The sequence below is a fragment of the Eschrichtius robustus genome, chromosome 13 (genome assembly GCF_028021215.1).
Source record: "Eschrichtius robustus isolate mEscRob2 chromosome 13, mEscRob2.pri, whole genome shotgun sequence".
Lineage (NCBI taxonomy): Eukaryota > Metazoa > Chordata > Mammalia > Artiodactyla > Eschrichtiidae > Eschrichtius > Eschrichtius robustus.
In genome coordinates this window covers 95,252,020-95,270,263 of record NC_090836.1, presented here as the reverse complement: position 1 = coordinate 95,270,263, position 18,244 = coordinate 95,252,020, and the positions used below count along the sequence as shown (strand labels likewise).

Here is an 18,244-nt window from a genome sequence, read left to right as displayed (position 1 = left end):
AGCTGCAGAAAGCAGTGCCCTTGAACTAGAATCTGCAGATGGCAGACCTCAGGCTCGGAAGTGCCATCCCAGCCCATGCAGCACCTCGACGGTGCTGGAGATTCATCAGACCAGACCCCGAAATAGGTCCTAATTGAAGGGCCTGAAAAACCCTCTGTGCTTTGTGGATCTAATTAAGTTCTGACATTATATCAAACTGAATCCTTTTATTAAACATTTATCTTCAAATTCCAGAGTGTCACAACACCACATTGTTTTAAGTGACAGAAATGCAAATGGCATTTGCCTTCCCAATAGCAACCAAAGTGCAGCTCTTAGCAGCCAACTGCAGTCAGAGGCACTGGCAGGGCAGGTCTTTCCAGAGCCCACTCTTCTTCAGCGGGGTGGCAGAGGCTTTGGTGGTCCACCCCCACCAGAGCTTGCCTCCATCTCTTCCACGCACACCTGGCAATTGGTACAACCAACTCCGCCTGCCTCCTCATCCTTGTCCTCACGGAGCTGTCTGGGTCAGCTGCAACTTTTCTCAGCAATTTTCCTCATCCCTCAAGAACCCCTTTCCTCTTGCAGATTGTGGTGAAAAGGCAGAAGGCGGGCAGCTTGGCTGTCTTGTTTGTACCTCTCTGAGTACAGGCTGGCTTTGTGGAGCCAGGGCTCACTGGGTCCACCCCTCCCCCAGACTACGAAGGCTTCAGAGCAAAGATTCTGATTTTTTCATCCCTATGTGCTTCCTTAGCGGGGTGCCTAGCACACGGAAGGCTGCCAACATGTTTTTGATCAAAATCAATTAATCAATAACTGAAGACCAAGTCTTGCCCGCAGCTTTGTAGTTTTTGTTTTGTTTCAGTTTTTGTTTTTTAATTCTAGAAATAGTTGTTCAGGGTTTTTTTTTTTAATATTTATTTGTTTGGCTGTGCCAGGTCTTAGTTGCGGCATGTGGGATCTTTAGTTGAGGCATGTGGGATCTTTAGTTGCGGCATGTGGGATCTTTAGTTGCGGCACGTGGGGTTTAGCTCCCTTGACCAGGGATTGAACCCAGGCCCCCCACATTGGGAGCTCGGAGTCTTAGCCACTGGACCACCAGGGAAGTCCCAGCTTTGTAGTCTTGAAAACTCTTTTGGCAATTTCCCCAACGGTAATCAAGTTCCGGGGGATGGATTCCTGCCAATTAGACTCATGAGATACTCACGTTTCCATTTCTACAAATGGCTTCTGGGCAGGATTCTCTCTCCCGGAGAGAGGGACAATTCTGAGAAAATCACAAGCTCTGACAGTGAGTGGCCCTGTCTTCCCACCTGGATGACTGGTCCAGATTTATTTAAACTCCGGGAAATACTAAGACTCACATTCTGATCATTCTTTTTTCTAGATATGACAAGGCTCACCACTCTTTTGATAACAATGACAATAGAAACTAATAACAGGTAACATGTACTGAAAGCTCATGACATGCACTGTTCTAAGAGTTTGACATGCATGTCAACTTATTCAGCCCTCACAAGAACCTGTGAAATTGGTGATGTTATTATCCCTTTTTTTTTTTTTTTTTTTTTAACTCCTGCGGCATGTGGGATCTTAGTTCTCCGACCAGGGATAACTTAGTTCTCCGAACCCGTGCCTCCTGCATTGGAAGCACAGAGTCTTAACCACCGAACCACCAGGGAAGTCCATATTACCCCTTTTTGTAGTGAGGAAACCGAGGCCAAAAGCACTTAAGCAATTTGCTGGAGGCTCCACACCCAGGCAGTCTGATAGCATCAGTCCTGAGTGTCTATTAAAAAGAGTAGCTGATATTAATCAAGCTCTATGAGCCTCCAGTTTCTCATCTGTAGAATGGGCATTAACAGAACCTACCCAAGGGGTTGATGTGATAATTGAATCAAGTGAGGTGTAAAGTATTGGCACAGAGAAGATTTTAAATAAACATTAGAGAGGCTCCCTCACCCACTGAGAGAGAGAACAGAAAGTGTACAGTTCAATCCTTCTCCTCAATGCATGTGGAACGCTATTAGGAAAATGACACTTACACTTGTGAAATTTGAAATGACAAGACAGCAATATAAGAGCTGTCATGAGGCAGCCTGTGGTTAATTGCCAGATGAGTGATCTTGGAGGTAAAAGCAGAGTTGAAAGAAAGGAGAGGCAGCTCTGAGCTGTGGGATTAGGGAGGGCTCCGTAAATCCTAGCTTCCAGGGGATGGAAGACCCCAGAACCACCTACTCCACCTCCCAGCTAGTATAGAAATGCCCTCTTCAGCATCCCTAAGAGGCAGCTGACCACCTTCTGCTTGAACCCCTCCAGTGACAGGGAGCTCACTACCACGGGAGATCTGAAAACCACAACACCCACCCAGGTACTAATCTGACATCTCCCCTTCACTGGGCCAGGCTAGGACAAGCTGCAAAATTGAAGGAGGTGCTCACTGCACCTGCACGACCCTGAGGGTGAGTGCCTCCTTAAATTGGACCCTAGGCACCTGACCCTAGTCCCGGTCCTGCCTGTACATTCCTACCCTCTGGAGTGAAACGGGCATTGTTTCAGATGGAGAAGAGGGGAGAGCTTGATTCAGCAGGGAAGGAAAGTGTATGCAATGGTGAGGAAAGGGGAAAGGCAAATGCTCTCCTGAGTCCGGCATAGCTGGGAGACAAAGGTCAGAGCAGATAAGGTGGGAAGCTTTGGGTCCAGCTGGACACGGCTTGAGAATCTGGCTCTGCCGTGATGTCTGCCCTTTGTGCTTCAGGTAACGGGAGACTTGCAGATTTCTGAGCACGTTTGGTTTGGAAACAAGAGTGTGGTTAGATGGGCGTCCCCAGGCCTGTGGAGCCCCATCTCATGAAACATTTCCATCCTCACGGGCCAGTGGTTTCGATGGCATTTGACCACTTTGGCCTGGATCTCTGCCATGAAATTGAATGTACCTAAGCAGATGAAAATGAATCAAAGAGGGCTGGGGGAAATTGGTGGTCAAAAAATCAAGGCAGATTCTGCAAGGTGGGAAAGGCCATTGGCATTTTCTCATTCCATGGAGACATCTTGGCAACGTGTTGAAGACCTTCACAAGATGCTGGCAGGAAGGAGGGTCCCTCAGATGACAGTGCCTGTGGGACGCATCCTGGCAGCCAGGCCCTGTGATCTTGGTACACAGAGTAGTGGAAGAGACGCTAGCTCTGGAAAGATTTTTATTTCCTAGCACGTTCTATGTGGCAGGCGTAGTGTCAAGTACTCTGCACCTTATCTTATTCATTTTTACAACGTAAACAATTTTACAAAGGAGAAGATAGAAGTTGAGAGGAGGGGAAGTGACTTACCCGAGGTGGCACAACCAGTGAGTTTTAGAGCAGCAGTGTGTCCAGGGAATAGGAGGTATATATATATATGCAGGGAGAATTGTTTGTCTGGCCCCATCTCATTCACTGAAGTATAACTGTGCTAATCAGCCTGCACCTCTGCACAGAGTTTTGCAATTTACCAAGTGGGTTTTATTAGCTCTCAATTTCACCTCATTTCATCTATTCAATTACACCCTCAGGAAAGCAGGACTGGCCCATTTCCCCATTTTACAGATAAATAAATCTCAACCGACTTCATATCCACCCACGTCTCTCTAGCGCCACTGTCCTGACCCTGCCTGAGCCACCTCCATCTCTCACCTGGACTACTTCCATCGCACTGGTCCAGGCGAGAGATGCTGGTGGCTAGGACTGGGCTCGTGGTTTCCAGGCTTGTCTCTCCAATCCACTCCCCATCATCCTAAAGCACAAGTCTGGTCACATTAACTACCTGCTTAAAAGCAGGTGGCTCCCCCACTGCTCCTAAGTCCATACTTTGCATGGCTTATTAGGTCCCAAATAATCTGACCACAGCTACTATCTCTCTGGACTGGTTACACACACACACACACACACACACACACACACACACACACACACACAGGCTTATATCCAGCCCAACCATCTGTCCTTCAGACAGACCAAAGCCCTCGGCCGCAGGATCCCATCTTCCCTTTTTGGTTAACCCTTGGTCTTCCTCCCAGCACCTCCCCACCCTCCTGCTCCTCTGCCAATTTCTACTTATCCTTCGTGGCTCATCTGAGATGGAGCTTCCTCCAGGAAGACTTCCTGACAACCCACCACCACCCAGACGGAGCCAGGCACCCTCCCGCCCACCCTCCGGCTTCCCGTGCTCTGCTGTAACAATATCACCTAGTGGTCACTAGAACCCCAGTGCCTGGGGTCAAATCCCAGCTCCTTTGCTCACACTGTGAATCTTTCAGTGCATGTCTTCACCTCTCTGTGCCTCTATTTCCACACCTTTAAAGTAGAGAAAATAACAAAAGGGGTTTTTTAGGATTAAGTGTAAAGTGCTTAGCCCAGCACCTAGCTCGTGGCAGCTTCTCCAAGGGGCCAAAACCGTGACCATCCCCGCCCTTGCTGTTGTTTTCACTCTGGGTCAGGTAAGTTGATTATTTGTCTCAGTGTCTCCTAGACACCATTCTTGGGGATGGCGACTCCTGCTGTACTGACCCCCTCTCTACCACGGCGCCCAGCTCAACCACCAGAGCTAGTGGACACTCAGTAGAAGTTTGAGGACCAGATGAAATATTGAATAAATCCCAAAGTGAATGACTTGCCCAAGATCACATGGCTAAGACGTGGCAGAAAGACGGCTCAAGCACCAGCTCTCTCACTAAGTGGCCCAGCCATCTTTCCACTCTGCCACCAGCCTCTCAAGATGAATTTAGAGCTCTTGGCGCATGGCAGTATTTATTCATTATCCGCCTACTCCTGGGGCTCTGGGGTTGACAGAGTCCTTTGACCAGTCCTGTTCCAGAGGATCTATGCCTATCAGGTTCCCGTACTCCCTGGGCCTGCCTCCACCTGGGAGCAATCTTGACATCAGAGTGTAATCACTACTCTCTCCGACTAGTCTGTGAGCTTCTTGAGAGCAGAGACTGTGTGTAACGCATCTATACCCCCAGCATGGGGCCCAGGCAGCAGCACCTGAGTGGTGCTACTTTATTGAGCGCCTACTGGATGCCAGGCGCTGTGCTAAGCCCTCTCAATTCAGTGTGTTATGCAATGGTCACAGCCCTATGGGATAGGTCTACTGTCTCCCCATTTTACAGATGAAAAGACTGAGGTTCAGAGAGGTTCAGTGGTATAACTGGGATATGAACCCAGGTTGCCCGCCTCCAGACCCTGAGGCTAACCACTGACCTTCGCTATCTCTCTAGCAGCAGGAGTTGAACTAATAGAACTGTATTTGGGAGAGGCTTCCTCACGGCTTATGACAACACCCAAACCTACAGGCCTACTTTATAGAGTACGTTTTAGGTTGACTTGTTACCTCTGTGGAGTGTCTTTAACCTCACTGGGAACAGGCTTTCCATCACATTGTGGTGACTGTAGGCCTGAGGTTTTCCTGTCCCCAGGAGCCTGCTCCCGTGTCCGCACTATGGGGCAGGGGCGACAGAGCTGCAAGGCTGTGATGAAGGGGCCTTGAAGTTCAGAACCCAGATCCTCCCAAGTTCTCAGTCTTCGTCAGGCTCATATTGATCCACCAGCCAATGAGGGCACCCCTGCCTGTGACACCCACAGCCCCCAGTGTAAGGCCCTGACCAACATCTCTGGGGCCTCGTCCACAGCCTCTAAGCACCGACAATCCTCATTCACTTATCTTCACTGGGATCCATTCAATCTTCCTGTCTGAAGTCAAACCCACTGTCTTGCACCTCCTACCTGGCTCCCTTGTCTACGTTGACTTTCTCCCTTGCACGCTCATTCTCAGCAACGCCCCTGCCCACCTCTTCCCTTATTCAGAGGCACAGCCAGCACTGAACCAGAGCAAAGTTTATCTTGAACAAAGGGGTTGTGAGGAACATTGAGATAATTTTTAATTCATTCTTTTGCTCAATCATTCTGTAGATACGTAGTGAGCACCTGCTCTATGCAGGCACTGAGGGTTCTTTAAAATGTATCTAATATTAAAGACATACAGAAGGCTATTTTAATATGCATGATTACATTGATTATGATTAGGCTTGGCAACAAGGGTTGTTTTTTGTTGTTGTTTTTTTTCAAAAACCCAGATTTATAGAATTGCCATTGCATGATGCTATCTTTTATTTTTAATGTTTTTAATTTTATTTTATTTAGTTATTTTTGTCTGTGTTGGGTCTTCGTTTCTGTGCGAGGGCCTTCTCCAGTTGCGGCAAGCGGGGGCCACTCTTCATCGCAGTGTGCGGGCCTCTCACTATCACGGCCTCTCTTGTTGCGGAGCACAGGCTCCAGACGCGCAGGCTCAGTAATTGTGGCTCACGGGCCCAGCTGCTCTGTGGCATGTGGGATCTCCCCAGACCAGGGCTCAAACCCGTGTCCCCTGCATTAGCAGGCAGATTCTCAACCTCTGCGCCACCAGGGAAGCCCAAGGGTTGTTTTTTTTAACTAAAATTAAAAAGATAGTTTATTTCTCTCCCATCACCTGACTCTGGAGATACAATGTCCAGGAGATAAGGCACTCCATGGCGGCATGGCCCAGATGCCTTTATTTGATTCTTCCATCATGCAGCTCTCCATCCTCAAGGTTGCGTCATGGTCCAAGACGGCAACTGGAGCTCCCTGCTCCGTGTGCCTAGAGGAAAGGGTCGTCGAGAAGGGCACATGCCATCCCCCGAAGGACATTTCTCAGAAGTTGCTCCCTCCACTTCCACTTACACCCCATTGGTCAGAGCTTGGTCACATGGCCACCACTAGCTGCAAGAGAGGCTGGGAACTAAAGTCGATATTCTGGGAAGCCGTCTGTCCCGGCAAAATGTGGGAAGACGGCAAGAACAAGACATTAGGAAACAGCCAGCAGGCTCTGCCATAGCGAAGCACAGAGAATAACAATAAAATGAGGGCCTGTGCACTGACCACCAGGTTAAGAAATGGCATCTCCCAGCACGCTGAAGCTGACCTGTCCCCTCTCTGCCACCACAACCACTCTCCCCCATCTCGGAGCAATACCCTCTTGAATTCTGTGTCTAACGCTGCTTGCTTGACTTTACAGTTTCACCACAAACATGTATTTCTAAACAATCTATCGTCCAGTTGTACATGTTTAACTATGTGAAAATGGAATCATACCATATGTATTTTTCCGTGGCTTGATTTTTACGTTCAGTATTTTGTTTTTATTTTTACTGAAATACAGTTGACTTACAATGTTGTATTCATTTCAGGTATACAGCAAAGTGATTCAGTTATATATATATACGTTCTTTTTTTACATTCTTTTCTATTATAGGTTATTACAAGATATTGCATATAATTCCCTGTGCTATACAGTAGGTCCTTGTTGGTAATCCATTTTAAAAAAATTTTTTTTTTTTATAAATTTATTTATTTATTTATTTTTGGCTGCACTGGGTCTTCGTTGCTGCGCACGGGCTTTCTCTAGTTGCAGCGAGCGAGGGCTACTCTTCGTTGTGGTGCACAGGCTTCTCATTGAGGTGGCTTCTCTTCTTGCGGAGCACAGGCTCTGGGCTCACGGGCTTCAGTAGTTGTGGCACATGGGCTTAGTTGCTCCACGGCAAGTGGGATCTTCCCGGACCAGGGCTCAAACCCGTGACCTCTGCGTTGGCAGGCAGATTCTTAACCACTGTGCCACCAGGGAAGTCCCTGGTAATCTATTTTATGTATAGTAACATGTATGTTTTAATCCCAAATTCCTAATTTATCCCTCCCCCCTTTCCCCTTTGGTAACGGTTAAGTTCATGTTTTATGCCTGTGAGTCTATTTCTGTTCTGTTATGTTCAGTAGTATGTGTGTGGAACTCAACCGTGTTGACATGTGTAGCTGTAATCTACTCTCTTTCATTGCTGTGTAATATCCCATTATATTAATATACTCCAAGCTATTATCATTCCTCTGACAATAGAAATGTGAGTTGTTCCCAGTGTTTTGTTGTTCCAAGTAATGCTGTTAGGAACATTCTCGTACACATCTTCTTATGCATACATGCAAGGGTTTCCCAAGGCAAATTTCTAAGAGAAATTGCTGGGGTTTGGGTTATACACATATTTTGATACTGTCAAATAAGCTTTTAATAAGCGAGGTACAAAAGATCCTGGTGCCCCAGGGATTCTAATAGTTGTCATAATGTTCATCTGTTCAGGAGAATGGAAATGTATACAATACTCTCTGCCCACACAGACACACACACACACACACACACAGATTCGTTTATTTGTCCATTTGTTCAATAAACACTTGTTGTGTAGCCATTATCATTAATTATGAGACACACCATCAATGCAATAATGATTTTTCAGGAGAAAAGAGACACACAGCAGTAAATGAACCCATCAATTATAAGACATAACCCAATTTCACTGAAATGTGCATGTGAGCATCTTGGCATCAAGGGAAATATGGTATGTTCAGGAAACTCTCTAGAAGAAATTCTGCCCTTGAGAAACTTACAGATTTGCAGCCATTTGTTCCTAAACAATGATACCGGAACACAAAATATGATCAAAGCAGATACAAAGTACTCGAAAATCAACCCAAAGTGTGGTCCACCAGGGACCGTGCAGCACCAGCCTCACCTGGGAACTTGTGAGAAATGTAAAGTCTCAGGCCCCACGCCAGACCCACTGAGTCAGAATCTGGTTTAACATGATCCCCCAGTGACTCCTATGCCCATTAAAATCTAGAAGCACTTCATAGAGGCATAGAGGAGGGAAAGAGTTTTTCCAACTAAGGGCAATCAAGAAAGGCTTCCTGAAAGAGGCATCATTTGAAGAAGAAAGAGAAAGAAGGATTACATTTGTTGAGTGCCTGCTCTGGGTTAGGGACTGCACAAGGGGCCTTCACTTCTGTTATCTCCTTGAGTCCTCAGAATCTCCCCACGGGGCAGAGATTAACATCCCCCTTTGACAGCTAAGGAGACAGGCACAGGGAGGTCACATGACTTGCTCAGGGCCACACAGCTAATAGCTAGCAGAGCCAGGCTTAGAAGCTGGAACTCTCTGAGTCTGGGGTCCAATCTCTTCCCCACATCACACTGAAAGGACTAAAGAAGCAGCTGACAAGAATCAGGACAGGATATACTCCCAGAGGTTGTGTGGGCAAGTGTTCAGTGCTGTGCCCAGGGATTCTGGAAGGCGAGAGCTCAGGGCACAAGATAGGGCAGAATCGGGGAAGGCAGGCAGGCAGAACAGACTTCTTACCCCACTCTAACCAGGCCCAGTGCCTGCACGGGACCTAGCACACAGCAGGCATTCAAAACAATTCAGTGAATGAATGAACGGGGAATGAGTGAACTTATGGACAGCCACAAAGGCTGTTGTTTCACACCTTCCAGCAGCCGGTGCCAGCGCTGTTTGGGGCCTGGGGTTCCCGAGAGGGAGGAGCCAGGCCTCACCCACCTGCCCCAAGGTCTCCTTAATCCCTGTGGTCAGGGCGGGCCCTGCCAGCAAAGCAAACAGCCGGGAGCAGAAAAGGTCTAAAACGCAGCACAAAAAGCTCCCACCAAGCCCTTCCTCTGCTTCACTTAAAAAATTACTTAGCCGATCTCCTCCCCGTGTGTCAACCGGCCCCCCTCCACGTACCCTCCCGGCTCCGAGCTGCTCTTTCAGACTCTCGTGAGTATGTGGAAAATAAAACAGCGTCTGTTCAACCCTTAACGACCAGGTTTATGAAGAGCTTATTGCATCTCAAAGAAATGAGACAGCAGTTGGTGCTGTGAGATATTAATGTGCTTTTTACAAAGCTGATGAAACCTCCTTTTAAACTACTTAATACCTGCAAGCTGAAATTTTCAGTCTGAAGCAGGAAATTCCTGGAGGCAGAGTTGTAGCTGCCTCAGGCACAGCCCTTGGCCTTCCCACCTCAGCTCGGCCTGAAGTCCCTGGGCTCTGGGGTTGGCATGTCATCACTGGCCTTTCTGGGGGTGGAGGTTCAGTAGAGATTTCGCGGTGATTAGAATAATCCTTTATATAGTTCATGGTGGGAGAGTCCCCCCACCTCTTCATCCTCCAAAAGCTCAAAGCCAATGCTTGTAGGGGAAGTGGACGCTGAGATACCCCCTCCTCAGTTCAGCCTGGACCACAAGCCCCTGCGGGACCTGGCCCCTGCCCCTCCCCAGCCATCTCCTGCCCTCACCCTGACCCATCCAGCCCTCTCAAAGGGACCAATCTTTCTGTAAATCTCCAATCCCATGAAGATGTCACATCTTTGCACCAGCCAAGCCCTCATACGGGATTGCCCTTCATGCAAGGGTGTCCTGGTAAATGTTTAACAGCTGGCTCGCTGGGCAGGGAAAGGGGACCTTGATTTGTAGTGTTTGCCGATTCCCGTGGTGCAAATACTCCCACCATGGCTGATTTCAAGCTACTCATGTGAGTTCGGAAGAGACGCTAACAATCAGCTCCCGTGATGTAGGCCGGCTCCAGCACACCGCTGCTTCCAGGCTTCCCTGTTACCCACAACTCTGCCCTGGAGGACCTGCCTGACCCCTGGGATACTCTGCTCCCTGCTGTGTGCCCAGCAGTTCCCTGACTTTGCTCTTGCTGGTCCTTCTTCCTAGAATCCCTTCTCACCCTCCACCGCTTCCTCACACGCCCCAACACACACACACACGCACACACACGCACACACACACACACATCTCTACCTACCTGCTTCACCTGGCTAACTCCTCCACCTTCCAAGTCAGGAAGCCTGTGTCAACACCTGCACACTCACACACCTGGATCTGCAGCCCTCCGTGTGCTCCCAGACACGCCCCGCTTTGTCACAACACACATCCTGCTACCCCACAGCCTCTGTTCTCTGTCTCCCATAGATGGCATGCTCTATGGAGACAGAAAGTATATTTTTTTCCTTTGTGTCCTCAGCAGATCACACAAGCATAGCATACAGTTGGTGCTACATAAATGTCGGCTGAACAACTATGCTCCCATAAGGCCTTATACATCCCTCTAATATACGATGTGAGACATTACATTCTAGTAAATTCTGTGCTTTCTGTCTTTCCCCCACACTGTGTGCCCCTGAAGGGCAAGAATCAGGTCAGATTTCCCTCCACCACACCAGGCCCAAGCACTTAGTCAGCCCTTAGTCTCTACCCTGGGGAGAGAGGAAGGATGATCAGCGATGGTGAGAGACACCAGATTTTTGAGCACCTGGATCCATCTATGCCTGAAGCTGTGTCAACTCCTGGGCTTGATGACCACCAACCAGAAAGAAATACAGCAGAACTCTAGGCTGGCATCAGGAAAACAAAATGACACCCCTCTTCGCTGTCGGTAGTAATGTCTGCCGACACAGATGTTCTACCAAACTTAAATTCCACCAAAAGTGATGCAGTGCTACTGGTAGCACCACCCCTTCATGAGCCTCAGCACCACCTTAGTCAGACTGAGTCCTGGGCCACAGACCCCCAGGTGCTCCTGGAGACCCCTTATGCTTCCAGCCGACACTCACAGCCTCATCATCACCATCAACCTCAGAGACCATTGGGACCAATCCTGCCATAGCCTGAGTCCCAAGTTATCTGGGTCTTTCCTCACCACCAACCATTCGTCCCTCAGGGTTCTGACCCAATCTCCAACTCCCCCAGCCCCACAAATCCTTGCTCTGGGATTTCTGGAATTTTGTCCTGATGTCTGCAAAATCCCCCATGTTCTCGATCTCTTCTCTTCTTGCTCTGATGGAAACCTGTCCTCCCCTGAGGACACCACCCCCTGCCATCTCCCACACGGGGGTGTTTTATCACCCACACCCCTGGGCCTGGGGGGTGGTGGGACCCTCCCTGCTGTTTCCATCTCCCGGCCTCTCTCCTAAAATCCTTTCTCCCTGAAATTCATCCCAGCCTTCTCTACCCTGACTCCGCCTCGCCTCTATTCTTCGCATCCCGGGCATCCCCCCACCCATTCTTTGAGACGTTTGCCACTTGCTGCTACCTCATTCCCTAGTGCTACTCCTGTGGTCCTCTGGGAGATTTCACAAGCAGGCAGAGAGTCCGCCCGGTACGTGGCCTCGCCCTCTCGCTCAGCCAGCCCTTACGAGTCCTGCATCGCTGCTTGTTTAATACTGAAACCCCATAGCATCAATCAGCCCCACCAAGTGTGAGGAAGAGGGCTGAGCAGGGTTGTGACAGGCAGAGAAGGAAGGGGCTGGGACTGAGGCCCATGGCCTCTCCCCACTCCCCAAGGATGGATGGAGGGTGAGCTCTGTGCCTCTACGGGCCCCGGTACCTCTGGCTCTGCAGGGGGTATGCAAGGACCCAAGAAGAACAGAAACTTCAAAGGGTCCTGAGCGGCAGGACCGGGCTGTGCTCACCCCACTGCCCACGAGAGCACTGCCTGTGAGGTTTCCGTCCTTCTCACCTCCACCACCACGCCCACTCTACCACTCGCAGCTCTGGCACTTTCCAGGACAGAGGGCTATTTTCTCGGAGAAGTCCTTAACTGAACTGCATCAGGCAGGTTAGGAGAAAATTCTGTTATCACAGAGACAGGATGACTCTTCCTCTAACAGAGAAGGGCCAGAAGCATCTGGTGTGGTTCCCTGTGTCAAATCGCGGTCCAGACAGGGCGATCATTTAGCTTGTAAGAGCCTCATCATCAAAAGATCACACCAATAATTTCTAAAAACCAACCATTGATTTGGGGTTTATTAGAATAATTTGATGAATCGTTTGCATGTCAACATTTAACTTGGTGAGCAGTTTTATAATATGTAATTGATGTATATAGGAAATAAAAGCAAACATTTAGTTTTGTTTTATGTACAAAAGTTATTTAGTTTTGACTTGTACATTAATCTGTATGAGCTTTGCTAAATACTTTGAATGGCATCCCTACCTCCACCTGACTTGAGTCACCCTGTTCATGGTCTTATCATTGACCCTGACGTTACCAATGACCACGCCCCTTCCACAATCTCAGTCTTTTGCATCTGCTCTCTGACTCCCATGCCCCGCCCTTCCAGCTCACTCCCGCCACCATCCCTTGACCCTCACCTTACGTTTCCAGTACATTGATCCCACCACCTTTTCACTGTCCCCTTTACCAGCTTAGGGTCTGATCCATCTTCAGAATCACTCCCTTTCTCCTCTCACCTTCTTGTGTTCATCTCACTGACCCTCATCCTGGTTAAAGGCAACCCTCCAGCTAGACTGCAGCCACATACTAAATGTGTTCAGAGAAAACCACAGAATCTCTAGAGGGACCTTCAAGCCACCAACACCCATACTTCATGTCTCAAGCCTGGTCCATTCCCTCTCCCACTCTCATGGAGAAAAATTTCACTTTCCCATTTCATCAAGAAAAGCAACCAGAAGAGAAGTGTCACAAGCTCCCACCATGCCTACTCATCCCCTGCATCTGTATCCACAGATGCCCCTTCCCTCCCGGTGCGGCGGACACACCATCGTCCATATAAGGCCAACCTTGCACTTGTGTCCCAGACCTCATCCCCTCTCACAGTGCTCCTGCATTGCCCCATCCCCTCCCTGGGTTATCAATTCTTCCCTCTCTACCAGAACATTCCCACCAGCATCATTCATGCCTTAACACCTCCCCCCAACACAGAGCAGCCAGCATAGTGGCAGACACCCCACTAGCACAGTGCAGGAGGGCCAAAGAAGGTTGAGAGAGGGACAACAAAGGATACGATGGGGGCACAGGAAGGTAGACCAGCGTGTGCAAAGGCCCTGTGGTAGGAGCAAGCATGGCAGGAAGAACAGCAGAGATGGCACATGCACCAAGAGGGAGGTGAGACCAGACAGAAGTCAGGGTCAGGCCCTGTTAAAGATGTTGAGCTTTTCCCTAAGAGCATCGAGAAGCTGTTGAGTGTTTCAAACTGGATGTGGCTTGAACAGATTTGCATTTTCAAAGGTTCACTATGATTACTCTGTAGAGACGGATAACAGTGGGTACAAAATGACCAGTGGGGAGGCTACTGCAGTCATCCAGGGAATTAAGCACCCACCTGGCAGTGGGTGTCACTATTGTTGGAAAGAAAACGATGGGTTTGAGAGATACCGAGAGCTAATCCAGACAGGACGTCGTGATGAATGGAGCCTGCAGGGAATAGGAGGAGATGTCGGCAGTGATGGCTAGGCTCAGTTTTCACAAGGGAGCGATGGAGAGGCATTGGCTGACCGAGCTGCTGCCTCCAGAAGACCAGGCTTGAGGGACAGATCATGAGTTCCAGTTTGGACCTGCTGAGTGTACGGTGCTTTTAAAACATCCACCAGGAGACATCAAACAAGCAGTTGGATACCCAGGTCTGGACCTCACCGGAGAGGTCTGGCTGCTGATCATTTGACACAGCCTCTCAACAAGCATCTCTGGAGCGCTTCTCCTGCGCTAGGCACCATGCCGGGACCCAACGGTCCAAGGATGACGGAGGCACGGGCTGGGGCAGCGGACAGCCAGGCTGCGTGGGGAGAAGGTGCAGGTGTGGTCCACCAGCCTGAAGCGTGGGGCCCTTAGAAGAGAGACGTGGAGGCACCACCTGTGATCCCTTGGTTGGGGGATGAGCACTGCCCCCCATTTTTTAGGAGCCTCGGGGCACGTCAGTACCGTTCTCCGCGCCTCACCTCCTGTACGGATTCCTTGTAAAGATGCCTGGCACCAAGTTGGCACTGACGAAATATTTGTCAGACTGAATTGAGAGAAAATGAAAGCGCTCTGCAAAGTGCTTTGTAAATACACTGATTTGTACTTTTAACAATGGGGAGGCTGTGTTATCCTCTTAGCAGCGGGTACAAAGACTCTTCTCCGGAGAGAAGAGTGTGTGGCTGGCTGGAGGCTAAGCTAGGAGGGGGAGCGGGAGGCCTCCGGTTAATGCAGCAAGATGCCGAGAGCAGAGTGGGACGTGATCAGGACAACAGAGGAGGGGGAGACAGCAAGGTATGGGGTGGGGAGGGTGCTGAGCAAGAGAAGAGACTGCCCACCATGCTTAGAAGCCGCCTGCCCTGATGGGAGCATCTGGAGTGAAACGCTGTGCTCCACGGATCCTACAAAGCCGCAGTGAAGCTACCCGAACTTCCGTTATGCTCTGGGGAACTGTTTTTCTTGCAGAAGTTGGGAAAGGAAGCGAATTTGGTACAGAGACAGTCAAGGGGGGGGGGGGGGTTGGAGAGTAAGGATCAACCATCTTCTCTGTAATATGTAGTACAGAATTACCTACATAACATAATAACAGCAAGAAATACCTAAAATACTTAGTTATATAAGCACACCTGTATCCTATGTATACAGCTATATGTGATATACACAGGTCTGTGTACTAATGCCTTAAAATTCCTAAATAATTTCTATAGTACATGATAAAACCTACTCCATGGGCTACAAAGGCTCAGGATCTTATAAGAAAAGAAATTGCTCCTTCGGGTGAGGGCGGGAGCGTTAAGCTCCACGCCAGCGGGCTGGAAGTCGTTCCCGAAAATGGGAGGTCTGTGGCTTTCGGGCACTCTGGAGAGGAACTTCCCTGGAGGCGCAGTGGTTAAGAATCCGCCTGCCAATGCAGGGAACATGGGTTCGAGCCCTGGCCCAGGAAGATCCCACATGCCGCGGAGCAACTAAGCCTGTGCGCCACAACTACTGAGCCTGCGCTGTAGAGCCTGTGAGCCACAACTACTGAGCCTGCGAGCCACAGCTACTGAAGCCCATGCACCTAGAGCCCGTGCTCCTCAACAAGAGAAGCCACCACAACGAGAAGCCCGCGCACTGCAACAAAGAGTAGCCCCCGCTTGACACAACTAGAGAAAGCCCACGCACAGCAACGAAGACCCAAAGCAGCCAAAAATAAATAAATAAGTAAAATTGAAAATAATAATAATAAAACTTCTTTATACAATGGAATACTACTCAGCCATAAAAAAGAATGAAACAATGCCATTTGCAGCAACATGGATGGACCGAGAGATTATCATACTAAGTGAAGGAAGTCAAAAAGAAAGCCAAACACCATATGATATCACTTATATGTGGAATCTAAAATATTACATAAATGAACTTATCCAGAAAGTAGAAACAGACTCACAGACATAGAGAACAGATTTGCGGTTGCCAGGGGGGAGGGTGTACGGGGGAGGGATGGAATTAGCAGATGCAAACTATTATATATAGAATGGATGAACAACAAGGTCTGTATAGCACAGGGAACTAGATTCAATCTCCTGTAATAAGAAAAGAAATTGCTAACACGTATTGGGGACTGTATTAATTAGGTTACATTAGCTACCATCACAGGAAAATCCTGAATGTCAGGGGCTAAATGTAGTCAAGGTTCATATCTCTCTCACATCAATACCCCCAGCACATTTACTAACGTGCCAGGTACTGCTCTGAGCGCTTTAGACATGTCAACTCGTGTAATCCCCATGACAACTGTGAAGGAAGAATTGCTCTGATCTCCACTTTCCTCTGAGAAAACTGAGGCGTCTTCGTGAAGCTGAGCCAGAGCCAAGGCCCGGGCAGTCCAGCCGCAGAGCCTGCCTCTCACCCGCTGTTGCCATATCTCCCTGCACAGGTTCAAGGGTTCAGTCATTCAGAGAAAGTTAAGCAACATCCATAGTGCCTATGCTGGTGTTGGGGATACAGTGTGAATGAAACAGACAAAGACTCTGCTGCCATGAAGCGGCCATGCTTGCAATTCTAGTCTCCACATGAGTTTTTATGAAGATCGAGTTCAATAGTTCACTCATTCATTTAATGATCACTGCTGGGGGCCACTGGACACTGGACTAGGGGTTTTCATCTGAGCCAGCTCTCACTTTCTCAGCAGTCACCAAGGAAATTTTTAGAACCAAAAGGTCTTTGTTTGAGCCCTTATTCCATCATTTCCTGGCCATGAGTACTTATTCAGTCGTTTAGCCTCCCTGAGCCTCAGTTTCTTCATCTGTAAAATGGAGATGCTAACACCCTTCTCACAGGTTGAGTCGTAGTCCAAGAGCCTGGCAGAGGGCCCAGCCCCCTTGGGGGGCCCAACCCTAGGGGTATTTCAGAACTTTCAGGGGCTCCATATAGTGAATTCTATGTAACTGCCAATGAGAAAATGCTTTGCAAGCTCATCTAAAGGTCTGTGGGAATGTTCTCCAGCCCCGTCTGGGGTCGGCCTTCTTTGGAAAGCGATCTGCTTTCTCGCATGTAAGACGCGAGGTGACTCCCAGCCGGGCTGGGGCGCAGAGGCAGGTGTACTGACATTCACCAGCTTCCTCCGTGGCAGTCCCCAGCACAGATTCAAACCTCCACTGCCCGCCACGCCTCAGCTAATCCTCAGAAGCCTCGATGCAGAGATGGAAGGCTGGGTTTTGAAGTCTTAAGCCTTAGATCCTCTCCACAGCACCGCGGGTGTCTGTGTTTTGATTCACCAGACAGATGTCCAAACAGACAAAGCGATACCTTCCTCCGGGGATGAGGGAGAGGGCTGAGTCAGCTTCAGAAGAGCGAGAAGCCAGGAAGAGGCCGGTGGGCTCTGAATCCCCGGAGCCTAGGATGTCTTACGAGCTCTTTCTTCCCTTGTTTTCCAGGGAACTTCAAAGGTCTCTGCAAGCAAATCGATCACTTCCCAGAGGATGCAGATTACGAAGCTGACACAGCAGAATATTTCCTCCGTGAGTGCATGCAATTTTTTTTTATCTCCTTCCTCGTGGTGGGTCCTGCCCTTCCATCCTTCAAGAGTCAAAGGCCAGGACTATCTAGAGGTCCCTGTCACCACAGAGGGCAGGAAAAAGCTGAGCCTCCCTCCTCCCCTCCTGCCCAGTGGCCAAACCTTCATGCATGCTGTTTCCCTCTGCCTGCAACGCCCTTCTCTCCCCTCTTTGTCGGCAAGTTCCTACTCATCTTCCAGGTTTCAGCTGAAACATCACCTCCTCCAAGAAGTCCTCCATGCCCTTGAAGGGGTTCCCAGAGCCTAGCACCTTTATCACGCTGTGGGGTCCTTGTCTATTTGAGCAACCAGCTCCCTCGCAGTGCTGCCAACTCCACTAGGACTCTGATAGACTCTACCTATCTCGTTCATGATTGTATTCCCAGCCCAGTGCCTGGCACGTAAAAAGCACTCAGTAGCTATTTCTTGAATAATCCAATGAAGAAACTCATCAGGCGGTGCCAGACTGGAACTTCTACTGAAACAATGAGATTTTTTTTCTTTCCCCACAAGTCAAGTCAAAGTTAAATCCTGATGTAATAGCTGTGATCTTAAATCCACCTGAGACATATTATCAAGAGAAAGTATGTTGAGACCCA

At 49.1% G+C, this 18,244-nt stretch overlaps 1 protein-coding gene across 1 annotated transcript in view; it reads left to right on the top strand.

Moving 5' to 3' along the window:
* CACNG2 (calcium voltage-gated channel auxiliary subunit gamma 2) overlaps positions 1-18,244 on the top strand; it is a 117,831-nt gene that overhangs the window by 83,768 nt on the left and 15,819 nt on the right. The window contains exon 2 of the mRNA XM_068561145.1: positions 17,527-17,610. Within this exon, the coding sequence (XP_068417246.1) occupies positions 17,527-17,610 (84 nt within the window). The remainder of the gene's footprint in view (positions 1-17,526; positions 17,611-18,244) is intronic.